The 18,863-nt window shown below is 39.9% G+C and overlaps 1 protein-coding gene across 1 annotated transcript in view; it reads left to right on the plus strand.

The window, feature by feature from the left end:
* Positions 1-18,863, plus strand: part of LOC128652530 (cohesin subunit SA-2) — an 851,571-nt gene that overhangs the window by 346,724 nt on the left and 485,984 nt on the right. Inside the window, exons 11-14 of the mRNA XM_053705464.1 lie at positions 3,277-3,480; positions 3,747-3,820; positions 4,075-4,162; positions 14,911-14,991. Coding sequence (XP_053561439.1) covers positions 3,277-3,480; positions 3,747-3,820; positions 4,075-4,162; positions 14,911-14,991 — 447 coding nt within the window. The remainder of the gene's footprint in view (positions 1-3,276; positions 3,481-3,746; positions 3,821-4,074; positions 4,163-14,910; positions 14,992-18,863) is intronic.

Genomic DNA, 18,863 nt, shown 5'->3' on the forward strand with positions numbered 1-18,863 from the left:
TGTATGCGTCCCATTAAAATCGCACTAATACTGAATAACTTCCGGCTGTCATCTGTAGTATTGTATATATAAGTGATTGCCGAGCTGTCAATAATGTATGCGTCCCTTTCAAATGGCACTAATGCTGAATAACTTCCGGCTGTCATCTGTAGTATTATATATATAAGTGATTTGCGATCTGACAATATTTATTAATTGTCCCATTGAAATCGCCCTAATAATGCTGTTCCAAACTGTTCTTTACGTATATGTTGTATTGTAGTATTGAGTGTTAAAGTTCCGAAAGGGGCGGTACAGTCGTGAATCTGTGATGTGTATGGTTGAATCTTCTAATGACGTCATGATATTATTAACCTGCCTATGTAGTTCTGAAATCCTCATTGTGTTGTTGTATTTGACTACATTGTTATTGTGTGCTGAATAAAATATAAATGTGTGCTTTGTGGTTGCGTGATGGGTGATGCGTGTTATGTACATGTACGTATATATTGTGATTGTGTCCCACATATGCTGACTTCTATATAGCGGTCTGGCATTGTTGTTCCTTCCCATAAAGTGACATCTGTAATCTTGTGTAATGATGTTCTTGTTGTACGTAATTCCTAATGGTTTATTGTGATGGAATCATGATGTTAAAAGTACAGTAAAATCCATATGTTCTGTTTTGTGATTCCTATAGAGAATGTAATGTGTTTTTCCCCCATCATTTGAATGCACATGTATGAGTGAATGTTAAAAGTAATGTATGTGCATCCATGACTGATCATGTGTTAAGCCTATGTAGATATGCTGTTGCTGCAAGCATATGAGTTGAATAACTGAAATGCAATAATAAAGGTAAATGAGAATTGTTTCCCATTGTGTAGTGTTTGTGAATCCTGAAAAGTTGACATTATTTTTGTGTCCGTTTAAATGTAATATTTTTTTAAATAAAATTTTGTTACTAGTGATGTTGATTTGTAGTTGATGTAATATAAAAGTCTGAAACAATTTAATGGTGTTGTGAATATTCAAACAGTAAAATCCATAAATCCACCATAGGGAAATAGTCATTTCTTGATCTATTTATCATAGCTGGGTCTAACGCATGAAATCATGTCTTTTCTAGCGCTGGTATTTGGAGTTTTTCTGTCTACGCTATTTGCGTGCGTTAGGGAAATGAGGGTTTCGCGTGCACGAGCACGTCTTCCCAATAGAAGTCAATGGAGGCTCTAAAAATTGGTCATTTTTTTTTTCTAAGACTGGTTTTCCTCGTAAAGTGAGTGACGTCATGAGCTTGTGTGAAAAAGTAACTAAATCGTGTTCTTTTTGTGCTAAATAAATATTTTTTGTATGTCATGTGGTGTATATTGTTTGTATTCATCGATGAGTGTATGTTTGTGATAATGTTATTAGTTAGATGTAGGTATATGAGGGTCTTTTCCCATGTGTCAATGTAAGTCAATGGGAAAATGGATTTGTGTTGTTGTTGTGAGATCTCGCAACTTTAATCCTTTGTATTTTGATGAAAAATTATTAAATATTAAAAATAAATATAGTGTAGTGTTTGTATGAGTGTAAGTGTAGTTTGTGTAATATTTGTTTTGTGATTCGTGGATGTTTATTTTGTCGGTATATGTTTACTACTGGTTCTGAGGTGTCGGTAGAAATTTGAGCGTTAGGTGTTTTTTGAGTGTCGGTAACTGAACTCGAAATACCAGAGTCCGTAAGAAACCAGCGTTAGGGGCCTCTAACGCTGGTTTTCACGGCTAACGCCAAACTCCAAATCTAGGCCATATTTAATAAAATCAACATAAAGAGCACAGTTTCTCAGCAATACTCATGTATAAAGCACTTAGCAAATATAGCTATATGGGTTTTTTTAAATACAGACAATTTCTCCAAGTCTCTGCTATCTTCTTAGGTGGCAATAAATACAGAAAATACTGCCATTGAAATACAAAATATTTTATGAGTCCACCGTTAACTAATTGAAATGCTGATGGCTAAGGGGACAGTAAAGTCCAAATTAAACTTTCATGATTCAGATAGACCATGTGATTTTAAACAATTTTCTTCTATTATCTAATAGTTTTTTTCTCTTGGAATCCTTTGTTGAAAAGCATTCATAGGTAGGCTCATGTTTGCCTCTTGCCACTGTCTCACCAGATCTTTTCACCTAGGTCCCAGTAGTGTATTGTTGCTCCTTAAACAATGGATACAAAGAAGCAAACTTGATAATAAAACTAAATTGGAAAGTTGTTTAAAATTCTATGCTATATCTGAATCATTAAAGCAACATTTTGGGTTTCATGTCCCTTTAAGCCAGATTTGTGCAACCGTTAACACTGTATATGTTATCCCCAGGTTCTCTGAAGAGCCCCACTAAATAGACATATTTTAATGTAGAAACATACATTATATTTCATGGCAAATAAGAACTAAAAGGTCCATGAATCTGCCAATAGTTTATTCTCAGATTAAATCTTAAATAAATATCAGGCTGTCCTTTTGCAAATGACAGGCATGCTTACAAAATGTAAGAAATTGATTAATAGTTTAGTTTACGGTATTATTACAGTTGTAATATTAGAGCATTTTGTTGTACATATAGTGTGTCCTGTGTATTGAACTTTTATATTAAACCCACAATAAAAATGTACACGTGTCATAAATTACTGAAAGGGACTGCCATTTTCATTTTATGGGATACTAAGAAAGGGGAGGAGGCTGTGAATGAAGCTTGGAGGGTGTCCTACTGCCCCAGTCCACAATTGTATTGTATTTATTTTTTAATTCATAGGCCTTAAATTTGACAACAAAACATATCCACTACATTCTGGTAGTGAAGAGTATTCCACAATACAACTTCACCCCATAGTTCAAGGCTGAAATGGCTAGCTGCCAGAGGTTACTTTCTCTCACCTAGCCAGCACATTCATTGGAATAATTGGAACATACATGCTGTGATTACTCTTGCAGACATTTAATTATTTTGTAGACAATTGCCATTTTGACTGATAAATAAACAAATCAAATAACAAACAAGCAAACAAACAACCAGCTCATTAGAGTTTGTTTTATTTAATTTTATTTTAATTTGCTATTTGGCCAATTCTAAACAAATTAATCATAGGTCAACTATGATTAATTTGTTTAGAATTGGTCCTTAATGTTTTTATGTCATCAATGTCTAGTCAGGTGACTTAATTAATAAAGTAAAAGCTCAATTAAATTGTAATTAATAAAGAACTAAAGACAGTAAAAGCTCAATTAAATGTGTCTTTTGATTTGCAGCAATTGGAGAGCTTGCTGAAGCAGATTAGACACATAGTTGTGGAACACTCAGACCCACTGGTGCTAGAGGCTTGTTCCAAAGCTTACAGCAGTCTTTGTAAAGAAGACCTGTCCAATCACACCCGGGTTCAGCTGAGCATGAGACAGTTGATAGATGATCTTGTGGATACCTTAGACCAAATGCTTAATGATATCTTACAAGAGGTGAGCCTGGACTCAGTATTAACCTTCCCAGTTTTTTGCCTTTCAAGTAAAAATGTATATTTAATTACCTTGAAATTCTTGAAGCAACAGTTCTGCTATACAAAAGCTTAGACATCCAATTGAATAATGCTTTGTGCACAGTTTGGCACTAACTAACCATTCTCATTTAATGAAATATGATGCAATTTTGCTGTCCATGAATACTGTTTGTATCTGCTTAAATGTAGTACTAATCACAGCTCTCATCATTTTCATTACTGGATCAGGGAGAAGAGACACTGACTGCAGAAGATGTACATCCAATGTCCTGTGTTTTAAGAAGGCTAGCAGCATTTCACAAGTGAGCTATCTCCTGATCCACATACATATTCACTCTGTAGTAAGAATTGTAGTAAAACCTTTTGATGACGCACATAGACAGTTGCACACAGTCACATGCTATCTTAGTGACCGTTTTAGATTTCCCCAGAAGGGGAAAATGATTGTTTAAATTATGTACTCTACCATATGTTAATTCTAAATTTTTTATTTTTTTTATTTAATAATATACTGTAATAATAATATTATATAATAAAATGCTATTTTTTTTTACAGTGCCCATAATCTTTCCCAGTGGAATTTGTATCAGAGGACTTCTCAGCTCTTACTCTTTGATGCTGAGCACCAATGTTTGCCTGTTCAGGTAAATATTGTTTTCATTTTATTACTGATAATGAGAGCGCTCAACACTGGTATTTCTTCTCCAAACATTTCCTAAAGTCAAAAAATAATATATGTAATTTATCATATTGGTAATATGTCTTGATTGATTCAGTTTCTATATATCGGTACTCACACCACATTTCAGACAAAAACATAAAGGGCTAGATTACAAGTGGCACATTCATATTAGAGTGCACAATATTAAAATATTGTGCCCTTGTTAACTTGCGCTCATATTACAAGTTGAAAGTAAACACAACCGCACAAGTACAAACTAACGGCTAGATTACGAGTTGTGCGTTAGGCTGAAAAAGCAGCGTTGACAGGTCCTAACGCTGCTTTTTCACTACCGCTGCTATTACGAGTCTTGCAGGTTTAGGGGCACCGCACACTTCTTTGGCCTTACCGCAAAACAACTCTGTCCTGGGAGGCCAAAAAGTGAGCGGTACACCCTCTACCTCCAAGATCCCTAACGCCCTTTAAAGTCAGTAGTTAAGAGTTTTATGGTACAACGCCGTAGCATAAAACCCATAACTAAAGTGCTAAAAAGTACACTAACACCCATAAACTACCTATTAACCCCTAAACCGAGGCCCTCCCGCATTGCAAACACTATAATAACATTTCTCCAACATTGGTGTGTCCGGTCCACGGCGTCATCCTTACTTGTGGGAATATCTCTTCCCCAACAGGAAATGGCAAAGAGTCCCAGCAAAGCTGGCCATATAGTCCCTCCTAGGCTCCGCCCACCCCAGTCATTCTCTTTGCCGTTGCACAGGCAACATCTCCACGGAGATGGTTAAGAGTATGTGGTGTTTAGTTGTAGTTTTTTATTCTACTATCAAGAGTTTGTTATTTTAAAATAGTGCTGGTATGTACTATTTACTCTGAACAGAAAAAGATGAAGAGTTCTGTTTGAGAGGAAGATGATTTTAGCAGACAGTAACTAAAATCGTTTGCTGTTTCCACATAGGACTGTTGAGATGAAGTAACTTCAGTTGGGGGAAACAGTTAGCAGACTTTTCTGCTTAAGGTATGACTAGCCATATTTCTAACAAGACTGTGTAATGCTGGAAGGCTGTCATTTCCCCTCATGGGGACCGGTAAGCCATTTTCTTAGTCTCAAACAGAATAAAGGGCTTATTATGGGCTATAAAACTGGTAGACACTTTTATGGGCAAAATCGATTGCTTTATTTGGGCATTTTATTCATGTTTATGCTTGTTATTCACACTTATAAACTTGGGGAACGTTTTTTAACGTCAGGCACTGTGTTAGACACCTTTTCAGTCAGGAAGGGCCTTCCCAGTTGTAGGCTGAGCCTCATTTTCGCGCCATTACTGCGCAGTTACTTTTGAGAGCAAGACATGCAGATGCATGTGTGAGGATCTGAAAGTAGTTGGAAAAGTTCCTAGAAGGCTTCTTTTGATATCGTATTCCCCCCTGGGTTTGGTAGAGTCGCAGCAAAGGCTGTAGCTGGGACTGTAGAGGGGTTAAAACTGTAACCGGCTCCGGTTTCGTTATTTTAAGGGTTAAAGCTCTGAAAATTGGTGTGCAATACTTTGAATGCTTTAAGACACTGTGGTGAACAATTTGAACAATTCCTTCATACTTTTTCACATATTCAGTAATAAAGTGTGCTCTGTTTAAAATTTAAAGAGACAGTAACGGTTTTGTTTTAAAACGGTTTTTGTGCTTTATTGACAAGTTTAAGCCTGTTTAACATGTCTGTACCTTCAGATAAGCTATGTTCTATATGTATGAAAGTCAATGTGTCTCCCCCTTCAAAATTATGTGATAATTGTGCCATAGCGTCCAAACAAAGTAAGGACAGTACTGCCACAGATAGTAAAATTGCCCAAGATGTTTCATCAGATGAAGGGAGTAGACATAGTTCTACATCATCTCCTTCTGTGTCTACACCAGTTTTGCCCACGCAGGAGGCCCCTAGCACTTTTAGCGCGCCAATGCTTATTACTATGCAACAATTGACGGCAGTAATGGATAACTCCATAGCAAATATTTTATCCAAAATGCCTGCATATCAGAGAAAGCGCGATTGCTCTGTTTTAAACACTGAAGAGCAGGAGGGCGCTGATGATAATTGCTCTGTCATACCCTCACACCAATCTGAAGGGGCCATGAGGGAGGTTTTGTCAGATGGGGAAATTTCAGATTCAGGAAAAATTTCTCAACAGGCTGAACCTGATGTTGTGACATTTAAATTTAAATTAGAGCATCTCTGCGCACTGCTTAAGGAGGTGTTATCTACTCTGGATGATTGTGACAACCTGGTCATTCCAGAAAAATTATGCAAGATGGACAAGTTCCTAGAGGTTCCGGTGCACCCCGGCGCTTTTCCTATACCCAAGCGGGTGGTGGACATAGTGAATAAGGAGTGGGAGAAGCCCGGCATACCTTTTGTCCCCCCTCCTATATTTAAGAAATTATTTCCTATGGTCGACCCCAGAAAGGACTTATGGCAGACAGTCCCTAAGGTCGAGGGGGCAGTTTCTACTCTAAACAAGCGCACTAATATTCCTATCAAGGATAATTGTGCTTTCAAAGATCCTATGGATAAAAAATTGGAGGGTTTGCTTAAAAAGATTTTTGTACAGCAAGGTTACCTCCTGCAACCCATTTCGTGCATTGTTCCTGTCACTACAGCAGCGTGGTTCTGGTTCGAGGAACTAGAAAAGTCGCTCAGTAGAGAGACTCCGTATGAGGAGGTTATGGACAGAGTTCACGCACTCAAGTTGGCTAATTCTTTTATTTTAGATGCCGCTTTGCAATTAGCTAGATTAGCGGCGAAAAATTCAGGGTTTGCAATTGTGGCGCGCAGAGCGCTTTGGCTAAAGTCTTGGTCAGCGGATGTATCATCCAAGACAAAATTGCTTAGTATTCCCTTCAAGGGTAAAACTCTCTTTGGGCCAGAATTGAAAGAGATTATCTCAGACATCACTGGGGGAAAGGGCCACCCCCTCCCACAAGATAGGCCTTTCAAAGCCAAGAATAAGTCTAATTTTCGTTCCTTTCGTAACTTCAGGAACGGACCGGCCTCTAATTCTGCATCCTCTAAGCAAGAAGGTAATGCTTCACAAACCAAACCAGCCTGGAAACCGATGCAAGGCTGGAACAAGGGTAAGCAGGCCAAGAAGCCTGCTGCTGCTAACAAAACAGCATGAAGGAGTAGCCCCCGATCCGGGACCGGATCTAGTAGGGGGCAGACTCTCTCTCTTTGCTCGGGCTTGGGCAAGAGATGTTCAGGATCCCTGGACACTAGAAATAGTTTCTCAGGGTTATCTTCTGGAATTCAAGGAACTACCCCCAAGGGGAAGGTTCCATATGTCTCACTTATCCTCAAACCAAATAAAGAGACAGGCATTCTTACATTGTGTAGAAGACCTGTTAAAGATGGGAGTGATACACCCAGTTCCATCGGCGGAACAAGGAATGGGATTTTACTCAAATCTGTTTGTAGTTCCCAAGAAAGAGGGAACTTTCAGACCAATTCTGGATTTAAAGATCCTAAACAAATTTCTCAGAGTACCATCGTTCAAAATGGAAACCATTCGAACGATTCTACCTACAATCCAGGAAGGTCAATTTATGACTACTGTGGATCTAAAGGATGCGTATCTTCATATTCCTATCCACAAAGAACATCATCAGTTCCTAAGGTTCGCCTTTCTGGACAAACATTACCAGTTTGTGGCTCTCCCATTCGGGTTAGCCACTGCTCCAAGGATTTTTACAAAGGTACTCGGGTCCCTTCTAGCGGTTCTGAGACCAAGGGGCATTGCAGTAGTACCGTACTTGGACGATATTCTAATACAAGCGTCGTCTCTTTCAAAGGCAAAGGCTCACACAGACATCGTTCTGGCCTTTCTCAGATCTCACGGATGGAAGGTGAGCATAGAAAAAAGTTCCCTGTCTCCGTCGACAAGAGTTCCCTTCTTGGGAACAATAATAGATTCTTTAGAAATGAGGATTTTCCTGACAGAAGTCAGAAAGTCAAAACTTCTAAACGCTTGTCAAGTTCTTCATTCTATTCCTCGTCCTTCCGTAGCTCAGTGCATGGAAGTAGTAGGGTTGATGGTTGCAGCAATGGACATAGTTCCTTTTGCGCGAATTCATCTAAGACCATTACAACTGTGCATGCTGAAACAGTGGAATGGGGACTATACAGACTTGTCTCCAGTGATTCAAGTAGATCAGAAGACCAGAGACTCACTCCGTTGGTGGCTAACCCTGGACCACCTGTCCCAGGGAATGAGCTTCCGCAGACCAGAGTGGGTCATCGTCACGACCGACGCCAGTCTAGTGGGCTGGGGAGCGGTCTGGGAATCCCTGAAAGCTCAGGGACTTTGGTCTCGGGAAGAGTCTCTCCTCCCGATAAACATTCTGGAACTGAGAGCGATATTCAATGCTCTCACGGCTTGGCCTCAACTAGCAAAGGCCAGATTCATAAGATTCCAATCAGACAACATGACGACTGTTGCTTATATCAATCATCAGGGGGGAACAAGGAGTTCCCTGGCGATGAGAGAAGTGACCAAAATAATAGAATGGGCAGAGAATCACTCCTGCCACCTATCTGCGATCCACATCCCAGGAGTGGAAAACTGGGAGGCGGATTATCTGAGTTGTCAGACATTCCATCCGGGGGAGTGGGAACTTCACCCGGAGATCTTTGCCCAATTAACTCAATTATGGGGCATTCCAGACATGGATCTGATGGCGTCTCGTCAGAACTTCAAGGTTCCTTGCTACGGGTCCAGATCCAGGGATCCCAAGGCGACTCTAGTGGATGCACTAGTAGCGCCTTGGTCCTTCAACCTAGCTTATGTGTTTCCACCGTTTCCTCTCATTCCCAGGCTGGTAGCCAGGATCAAGCAGGAGAGGGCCTCGGTGATTTTGATAGCTCCTGCGTGGCCACGCAGGACTTGGTATGCAGACCTGGTGAATATGTCATCGGTTCCACCATGGAAGCTACCTTTGAGACAGGACCTTCTTGTTCAGGGTCCATTCAAACATCCAAATCTGGTCTCCCTCCAGCTGACGGCTTGGAAATTGAACGCTTGATTCTATCAAAGCGTGGGTTTTCAGATTCTGTGATAGATACTCTGGTTCAAGCCAGAAAACCGGTAACTAGAAAGATTTACCATAAAATATGGAAAAGATATATCTGCTGGTGTGAATCCAAGGGATTCCCATGGAATAAGATCAAAATTCCTAAGATCCTTTCTTTTCTACATTAAGGTTTGGATAAAGGATTATCAGCGAGTTCTCTAAAGGGACAGATTTCTGCTTTATCTGTCTTACTACACAAACGACTGGCAGCTGTGCCAGATGTTCAAGCATTTGTTCAGGCTCTGGTTAGGATCAAGCCTGTTTACAGACCTTTGACTCCTCCATGGAGTTTAAATCTAGTTCTTTCAGTTCTCCAAGGGGTTCCGTTTGAACCTTTACATTCCATAGATATTAAGTTGTTATCTTGGAAAGTTTTGTTTTTGGTTGCTATTTCTTCTGCTAGAAGAGTTTCTGAGCTATCTGCTCTGCAGTGTACTCCGCCCTATCTGGTGTTCCATTCAGATAAGGTTGTTTTGCGTACTAAGCCTGGTTTTCTTCCAAAGGTTGTTTCCAACAAAAATATTAACCAGGAGATAGTTGTACCTTCTTTGTGTCCGAATCCAGTTTCAAAGAAGGAACGTTTGCTACACAATTTGGATGTTGTCCGTGCTCTAAAATTCTATTTAGAAGCTACAAAAGAGTTCAGACAAACATCTTCTCTGTTTGTCGTCTATTCTGGTAAGAGGAGAGGTCAAAAAGCGACTTCTACCTCTCTTTCCTTTTGGCTTAAAAGCATCATCCGATTGGCTTACGAGACTGCCGGACGGCAGCCTCCTGAAAGAATCACAGCTCACTCTACTAGGGCTGTGGCTTCCACATGGGCCTTCAAGAACGAGGCTTCTGTTGATCAGATATGTAAGGCAGCGACTTGGTCTTCACTGCACACTTTTGCCAAATTTTACAAATTTGATACTTTTGCTTCTTCGGAGGCTATTTTTGGGAGAAAGGTTTTGCAAGCCGTGGTGCCTTCTGTTTAGGTAACCTGATTTGCTCCCTCCCTTCATCCGTGTCCTAAAGCTTTGGTATTGGTTCCCACAAGTAAGGATGACGCCGTGGACCGGACACACCAATGTTGGAGAAAACAGAATTTATGCTTACCTGATAAATTACTTTCTCCACCGGTGTGTCCGGTCCACGGCCCGCCCTGGTTTTTTAATCAGGTTTGATTAATTATTTTCTCTAACTACAGTCACCACGGCACCCTATGGTTTCTCCTATATTTTCCTCCTGTCCGTCGGTCGAATGACTGGGGTGGGCGGAGCCTAGGAGGGACTATATGGCCAGCTTTGCTGGGACTCTTTGCCATTTCCTGTTGGGGAAGAGATATTCCCACAAGTAAGGATGACGCCGTGGACCGGACACACCGTTGGAGAAAGTAATTTATCAGGTAAGCATAAATTCTGTTTTTTAACCCCTAATCTGCCGCTCCGGACATCGCCGCCACTAGAATAAACATATTAACCCCTAATCCGTCGCACTCCCGCCTCACAAACACTAGTTAAATAATATTAACCCCTAATCTGTTATCCCTAACATCGCCGCCACCTACATTATTCTTATTAACCCCTAATCTGCTGCCCCCAACATCACCAACACCTACATTATATTTATTAACCCCTAATCTCCCTCCCCCAATGTCACCACCACCTGCCTACATTTATTAACCCCTAATCTGCTGCCAACGTCGCCGCCACTATAATTAACATAATAACTCCTAATCCGCCGCACTCCCGCCTCGCAAACACTATTTAAATATTATTAACCCCTAATCTGCAGTCCCTAACATCGCCGCCACCTACCTACATTTATTAACCCCTAATCTTCTGCCCCCCAACGTCGCAGCCACTATACTAAATGTATTAACCCCTAAACCTAATTCTAACCCTAACCCCCCCTAACTTAAATAGAATTACAATAAATCTAAATAAATATTAATATTATTACCTAAATAATTCCTATTTAAAACTAAATACTTACCTGTAAAATAAACCCTATGCTAGCTACAATATAACTAATAGTTACATTGTAGCTATCTTAGGGTTTATTTTTATTTTACAGGAAAATTTGTATTTATTTTAACTAGGTAGAATAGTTATTAAATAGTTATTAACTATTTAATAACTACATAGCTAAAATAAATACAAAAGTACCTGTAAAATAAAACCTAACCTAAGTTACACTAACACCTAACACTACACTACAATTAAATCAACTAACTAAATTAAAAAAAATAAAATAAATTAAATTAGCTAAATTACAAAAAACAAACACTAAATTACAGAAAATAAAAAACTAATTATAGATCTTTAAACTAATTACACCTAATCTAATAGCCCTATCAATATAACCACCCCCCTAAATAAAAAAACTCCTAGCCTAGCCTAAACTAAACTATCAATAGCCCTTAAAAAAGGCCTTTGCGGGGCATTGCCCCAAAGTAATCAGCTCTTTTACCTGTAAAAAAAAAAAATACAAACAACCCCCCAACAGTAAAACCCACCACCCACACAACCAACCCCCAAATAAAATACTAACTAAAAAAAACTAAGCTCCCCATTGCCCTGAAAAGGGCATTTGGATGGGCATTGCCCTTAAAAGGCAGTTAGCTCTATTGCAGGCCCAAACCCTAACCTAAAAATAAAACCCACGCAATACACCCTTAAAAAAACCTAACACTAACCCCCTGAAGATCGACTTACAGTTCTGAAGACCGGACATCCATCCTCAAGGAAGCGGCAGAAGTCTTCATCCAACCGGGCCAAAGTCCTCAACGAAGCCGGGAGAAGTCTTCATCCAAGACGGGCGAAGTGGTCCTCCAGACGGGCAGAAGTCTTCATCCAGACGGCATCTTCTATCTTCATCCATCCGCCGCGGAGCGTGTCAATCTTCAAGACATCCGACGCGGAGCATCCTCTTCATCCAGAGTCTTCTTACTGAATGACAGCACCTTTAAGTGATGTCATCCAAGATGGCGTCCCTTAGATTCCGATTGGCTGATAGAATTCTATCAGCCAATCAGAATTAAGGTAGAAAAAATCCTATTGGCTGATGCAATCAGCCAATAGGATTGAAGTTCAATTCTATTGGCTGATCTAATCAGCCAATAGGATTGAGCTGGCATTCTATTGGCTGTTCCAATCAGCCAATCGGAATCTAAGGGACACCATCTTGGATGCCATCACTTAAAGGTACCGTCATTCAGTAAGAAGACTCCGAATGAAGAGGATGCTCCGCGTTGGATGTCTTGAAGATGGACCCGCTCTGTGGCGGATGGCTGAAGATAGAAGATGCCGTCTGGATGAAGACTTCTGCCTGTCTGGAGGACCACTTCACCCGGCTTGGATGAAGACTTCTCCCGGCTTCGTTGAGGACTTTGGCCCGGTTGGATGAAGACTTCTGCCGCTTCCTTGAGGATGGATGTCCGGTCTTCAGAACTGTAAGTCGATCTTCAGGGGGTTAGTGTTAGGTTTTTTTAAGGGTGTATTGGGTGGGTTTTATTTTTAGGTTTGGTTTGGGCCTGCAATAGAGCTAACTGCCCTTTTAAGGGCAATGTCCATCCAAATGCCCTTTTCAGGGCAATGGGGAGCTTAGTTGTTTTTAGTTAGTATTTTATTTGGGGGGTTGGTTGTGTGGGTGGTGGGTTTTACTGTTGGGGGGTTGTTTGTATTTTTTTTTACAGGTAAGAGAGCTGTTTACTTTGGGGCAATGCCCCGCAAAAGGCCCTTTTAAGGGCTATTGATAGTTTAGTTAAGGCTAGGGTTTCTTTTTTATTTTTTTTTTGGGGGGGGGGGTATTTTGATAGGGCTATTAGATTAGGTGTAATTAGTTTAAAGATCTGTAATTTGTTTTTTATTTTCTGTAATTTAGTGTTTGTGTTTTTTTGTAATTTAGCTAATTTAATTTAATTTATTTAATTGTTTTTAATTTAGTTAATATATTTAATTGTAGTGTAGTGTTAGGTGTTAGTGTAACTTAGATTAGGTTTTATTTTACAGGTACTTTTGTATTTATTTTAGCTATGTAGTTATTAAATAGTTAATAACTATTTAATAACTATTCTACCTAGTTAAAATAAATACAAACTTGCCTGTAAAATAAAAATAAACCCTAAGATACCTACAATGTAACTATTAGTTATATTGTAGCTAGCTTAGGGTTTATTTTACAGGTAAGTATTTCGTTTTAAATAGAAATTATTTAGGTAATAATATTAATATTTATTTAGATTTATTGTAATTCTATTTAAGTTAGGGGGTGTTAGGGTTAGGGTTAGGTTTAGGGGTTAATACATTTAGTATAGTGGCGGCGATGTTGGGGGCGGCAGATTAGGGGTTAATAAATGTAGGTAGGTGGTGGTGATGTTAGGGACGGCAGATTAGGGGTTAATAATATTTAACTAATGTTTGCGAGGCGGGAGTACGGTGGTTTAGGGGTTAATATGTTTATTATAGTGGCGGCAACGTTGGGGGTGGCAGATTAGGGGTTAATAAATGTAGGTAGGTTGCGGCGACATTGGGAGAGGGAGATTAGGGGTTAATAAATATAATGTAGGTGGCGGCGATGTTGGGGGCAGCCGATTAGGGGTTAATAAATATAATGTAGGTGGCGGCGGTTTCCGGAGCGGACGATTAGGGGTTAATAAGTATAATGTAGGTGTCGGCGATGTCGGGGGCGGCAGATTAGGGGTTAATAAGTGTAGGTAGGTTGCGGCGACATTGGGAGAGGGAGATTAGGGGTAAATAAATATAATGTAGGTGGCGGCGATGTTGGTGGCAGCCGATTAGGGGTTAATAAATATAATGTAGGTGGCGGCGGTGTCCGGAGCGGACTATTAGGGGTTAATAAGTATAATGTAGGTGTCGGCGATGTCGGGGGCGGCAGATTAGGGGTTAATAAGTGTAAGATTAGGGGTGTTTAGACTCGGGGTTCATGTTAGGGTGTTAGGTGTAAACATAACTTTAGTTTCCCCATAGGAATCAATGGGGCTGCGTTACTGAGTTTTACGCTGCTTTTTGGCAGGTGTTAGACTTTTTCTCAGCCGGCTCTCCCCGTTGATCCCTATGGGGAAATCTTGCACGAGCACGTACGATCAGCTCACCGCTGACTTAAGCAGTGCTGGTATTGAAGTGCGGTAAGGAGCACAATTTTGCTCTACGCTCACTTCTTGCCTTTTAACGCCGGGTTTGTAAAAACCCGTAATACCAGCACTACAGGTAAGTGAGCGGTGAGAAAAAACTGCTCGTTAGCACCGTATAGCTTCTAACGCAAAACTTGTAATCTGGCCGTAAATTTGCGCTTTTTGGGTTAGCGTGACTGAAGACCTTGTGTAAATGGTAAGGGCTCCACTGAAGTCTATGGGAAGAAGACGTTAGTGCGGTCGTGATATCCGAAGTTCTTAAGTTAGTGCGCAATGGCTTTCACTTGTGCACAAACCTTTTACTTTCAATTTGTAACACGCTAACCCATGTGTGTTAAAGGTTTACTTTTGATGGTGTTTTTACGCACGACTGAAAGCTCTAAATAGAACTCGTAATCTGGCCCACAATATATATTCTCTATGCCCACTTTCCTTAACATGCTATGCTTTATTTTCAGCTTGTTCTCCCAGCTTTCCAGTGTATGTATTATGCCGTTTTCTGGCTGTTGGTACTTGTTACAGAAGAATCAACCCCCAAGGTATGTTATGTTTATAATTTTTCCATATTTATTATACAGTTGTATTTGAATTATTAATGTATACAGGGACATCAAATTATAAAATGAAAATGTTCTAATGTTTTAGAGCATTTTATTATTACATCCTATGTAAGTATGACATTTCTAACTTTAGGTAGGATATGACCTCCTGATTAATTGGAAGGGATCTATTTAAATGTCTGAATTGGTTCTGTGTCATTTAAATCAGAATGAGTTTAAATTTTACTGATCAAGTTATACAAAACTCTGTTATTTTTTTTTAGCTTTGCCCTGTGATAATCACAATCAGTGCCAACATCATGGCGTACAATCCTACAAGTAATCTTAGCACACTTGAGTCATTTAATACATGCTAACCCCAAGGAAAAGTGATAAAGTTATCAATTGACTTTAGTAGAGTTTGCTCTGTTCAAGGCTTGTTTTTGTGTGGAACCAGGTCTTGGATGCAGAAAGGACTAATCATAATGATTCCAGAAATTATAAACTTCCATATTTTGAAAAGCAAACATTAATTTCAATGGTTTTCTTCAGTGTTATATGATTTGTAATATGGTTAACGACTCAATTTCAGTCCTACATAATGATCAACAAATACTAGAGAAAGTTAAAATAGGAGTAGCTTTGTAACCAAGAGAGACCCAAATTAAGCTAATATTCTTTCACCTTCAATGCCGCCACTAATACAAAATAGTAGAATGTGCTTGATACAATCTGGTTTTTTAAATAAATGAGTTCTATTTGCTGATCATTTAGCTTTCTTTCCTATGACATGGAGAGTCCACAACGTCATTTCAATTACTAGTGGGATGTTCAACTCCTGGCCAGCAGGAGGAGGCAAAGAGCACCCCAGCAAAACTGTTAAGTGTAACTGCCTTACCCATAACCCCCAGTCATTCTCTTTGCCTCTGTCAATGGAGGTTGTGCAAAGTTGGTTTTTGAAGATTGTGATCCTTTTATGGGTATTTTCCCTGCAAGCAAGGATTGGGGTCTAGCTGTGTCCACGTCAATCTTTTGAGTAAAAGAAGTGGTGACTTTTAGCAGTTAGAAGGCGGCAAGAAAGTCTTTGCTTTACTTCTAACATTTTACTACCCCTTGGTAGAAAGCCAGAGTTAGTTACTCTGTTCTTTCTTTTACTACAGGTTCCTGACGGGGAGTGGAGTACTGTTCACACCAATGTAGCTGTTACCTGCCCTGCAGCTGGATCCACAGGTAAGTGCATTTTCCTTCTAGGTTCTGAAGGATAACACTTTAGAGGTAAAACCTCTAGTGGATCAAATTTGGAACATAAATTATCTAAGTGGTCTTAGATAAAAAAAATTTTTTGGGGGGGCATATTTGCAGGCTATATTTATGCTAAACACTGGCGAGAGAGTCTAAGGGGTTAATATAAACTGTGGGCTTCTGATTATACAAACTGTGTGGAAAGTTTTTACATCTAACTTTTATTGAACACAGCATATGGCAAGGGGCACTTTTGTTTAACGGATTGAAAGAATCGTTATTTAGTCTGAACTTTATAAGGCTGTTACGGCTCCGTTAGGTTTTTATACTTTGAGCCGTTTTTTAATGCGCGCCTATTTCAAAGTTTTGTGGCACAGTTTCAATTTTCACACAGCCCACTCATGTGACTCTCAGCTCTTCCGTGTGTGTGAGGAGTGGAGTTTAGTCAGTCACTGAGCCTGGACTGTTGCGATTTTCTTTCTCACGATCGGATTGCTAATCTGACCTTGTATATAAATCAACTCATCTGGGGAGTTCCCTTACTTGTGGGTTATCGTCTCCGGTAGGAGCCTCAGTCACTCTGAAGATTTTTATATTAAAGTGACAGGTGCTTTTTTCTTTTCTTTTTTTTTTGGATAAATTTATTTCTGAGTTTTTTCAAAAAATGTATTCATTTACTTCTGTTTATAATAAAAGATTTTATTTTGAAAGGTATCATTATTTACAATGGAATCTGAAAAAGAGTCTTCATTAAACATGGATAAATGTTTGCTTTGCTTAGAAGTCCCAATTGTGCTGCCTATGCAATTTAGTTTAAGTTGCTTAGCTAAGACCTTAAAATATAAGGATAAATTAACCCCTTGTGAACCTAATGTCTCTCAGGATATAGCTGTTCTAGATATGCCTCAGCTTTCTCCTCAAACGTCCCAAGCCTTATCAGTTTCAAATACAGTGCCTTGCGTGTCCTCTCAACCACCTCCTGGGGGTGTATATTTGCCAGGGGATTTTGCCGCGCAGATAACTTCTGCGGTATCGGTGGCTTTGTCTGCGTTCCCTACTTCCGGTAAGCGTAAGAGGAAATCTAAACATTTGTCTGCTATTAAGGCTTCTGACCCCTCTAAATCTGCTCTGGTCATCCTTTCTCATTTGTCTGATGAGGAGCATACTTTAGTATATTCTGAAGATGAAATCTCAGATTCTGACACTTTGGTAGAAAAATCTTCAGTATCTGAAGAGGTAAATTTAATTATTACTGAAGGAGGTTCTAGCTACTTTAGACGACTCTGAACCTTCGGTTGTTGTCAACCCCACAAAGTCTTCTAAACTGGATAGAGTTTATGATTCCACATCTTCAGAAGATATTTTTTCCTGTTCCTAGGAAGATGTCTGAAATTATAACTCAGGAATGGGATAATCCAGGTGTTCCTTTTTCCCCTTCCCCTGTTTTTAAAAAAAATGTAGAGGAGATCCAAGATTGGATCAAGGCTCTCAAACTGGTGAATATCTTTATCTGTGATGCCAATATGCAGATAATAAGACTAGGAGCTAAGATGTCTAGCTTCACTGTACTAGCACGCAGGGCTTTGTGGTTAAAGTCCTGGTCGCCTGATGTTTCTTCTAAGGCCAAGTTTTTGGCTTTACCCTATAAGGGTAAAACTCTGTTTGGACCAGGTCTGGCGGAGATGATTTCAGAAATTATGGGTGGAAAGGGTTCTTTCCTGTCTCAGGATAAGAAGAATAGACCTAGGGGTCGTCAGACTTCTAATTTTCGTTTCTTTTGCAACTTTAAGGGACATACTGTAAGTCATCTTCTTCCTCTGCAAAACCAGACCAAACCTGGTCCTCTTGGAAATCCAGTCAGCCCTGGAATTAGTTAAAGCAGAACAAGAAGCCTTCCGCTGACTCTAAATCAGCATGAATGTTCCGTCCCCGATTCAAGTTTGTATCAGGTGGGGGGCAGGCTTTCTCTTTTTTGTCAAGCCTGGATGCATGATGTCCCAATTGGCTGTGGACATAGTATCCCAGGGTTACAGAATAGGATTCAAGTCTTGCCCTCTAAAGGGCAGATTTCTCCTGTCAAGACTATCCTCAAACCAGGTAAAGAAGGAGGCCTTCTTAAATTGCTTAATAGACCTATCCTCCCTGGGAGTTATTGTAACAGTCCCTCTATCGGAACAGGGTCTAGGATTTTATTAAAATCTATTTGTGGTTCCCAAAAAGAAGTGAACTTTTTGTCCAATCCTAGATCTCATGTGCCTCAACAAGTTCCTCAGGGTCCCGTCCTTCAAGATGGAAACTATTCGTTCCATTCTTCCTTTGGTACAGGAAGGTCAATTTATGACGACTACAGACCTGAAGGACCTTCATGTTTCCATTCACAGGGAACATCACCAGTTTGTTGTGCTTCCGTTTGGTCTGGCCACGGCTCCCAGAATATTCACAAAGTTTCTGGGGCGCTATTGGTAGTGATCAGATCCCAGGGAATTGCTGTGGCGCCTTATCTAGATGACATCTTGGTTCAGGCGTCATCTTTTCAACTTGCTCAATCTCATACAGAGATGCTGTTGTCTTTTCTACGTTCCCACGGGTGGAAGGTGAATTTGGAAAAGAGTTCTCTAATTCCATCTACA

This window comes from Bombina bombina, chromosome 3 (genome assembly GCF_027579735.1).
Source record: "Bombina bombina isolate aBomBom1 chromosome 3, aBomBom1.pri, whole genome shotgun sequence".
Classification (NCBI taxonomy): domain Eukaryota; kingdom Metazoa; phylum Chordata; class Amphibia; order Anura; family Bombinatoridae; genus Bombina; species Bombina bombina.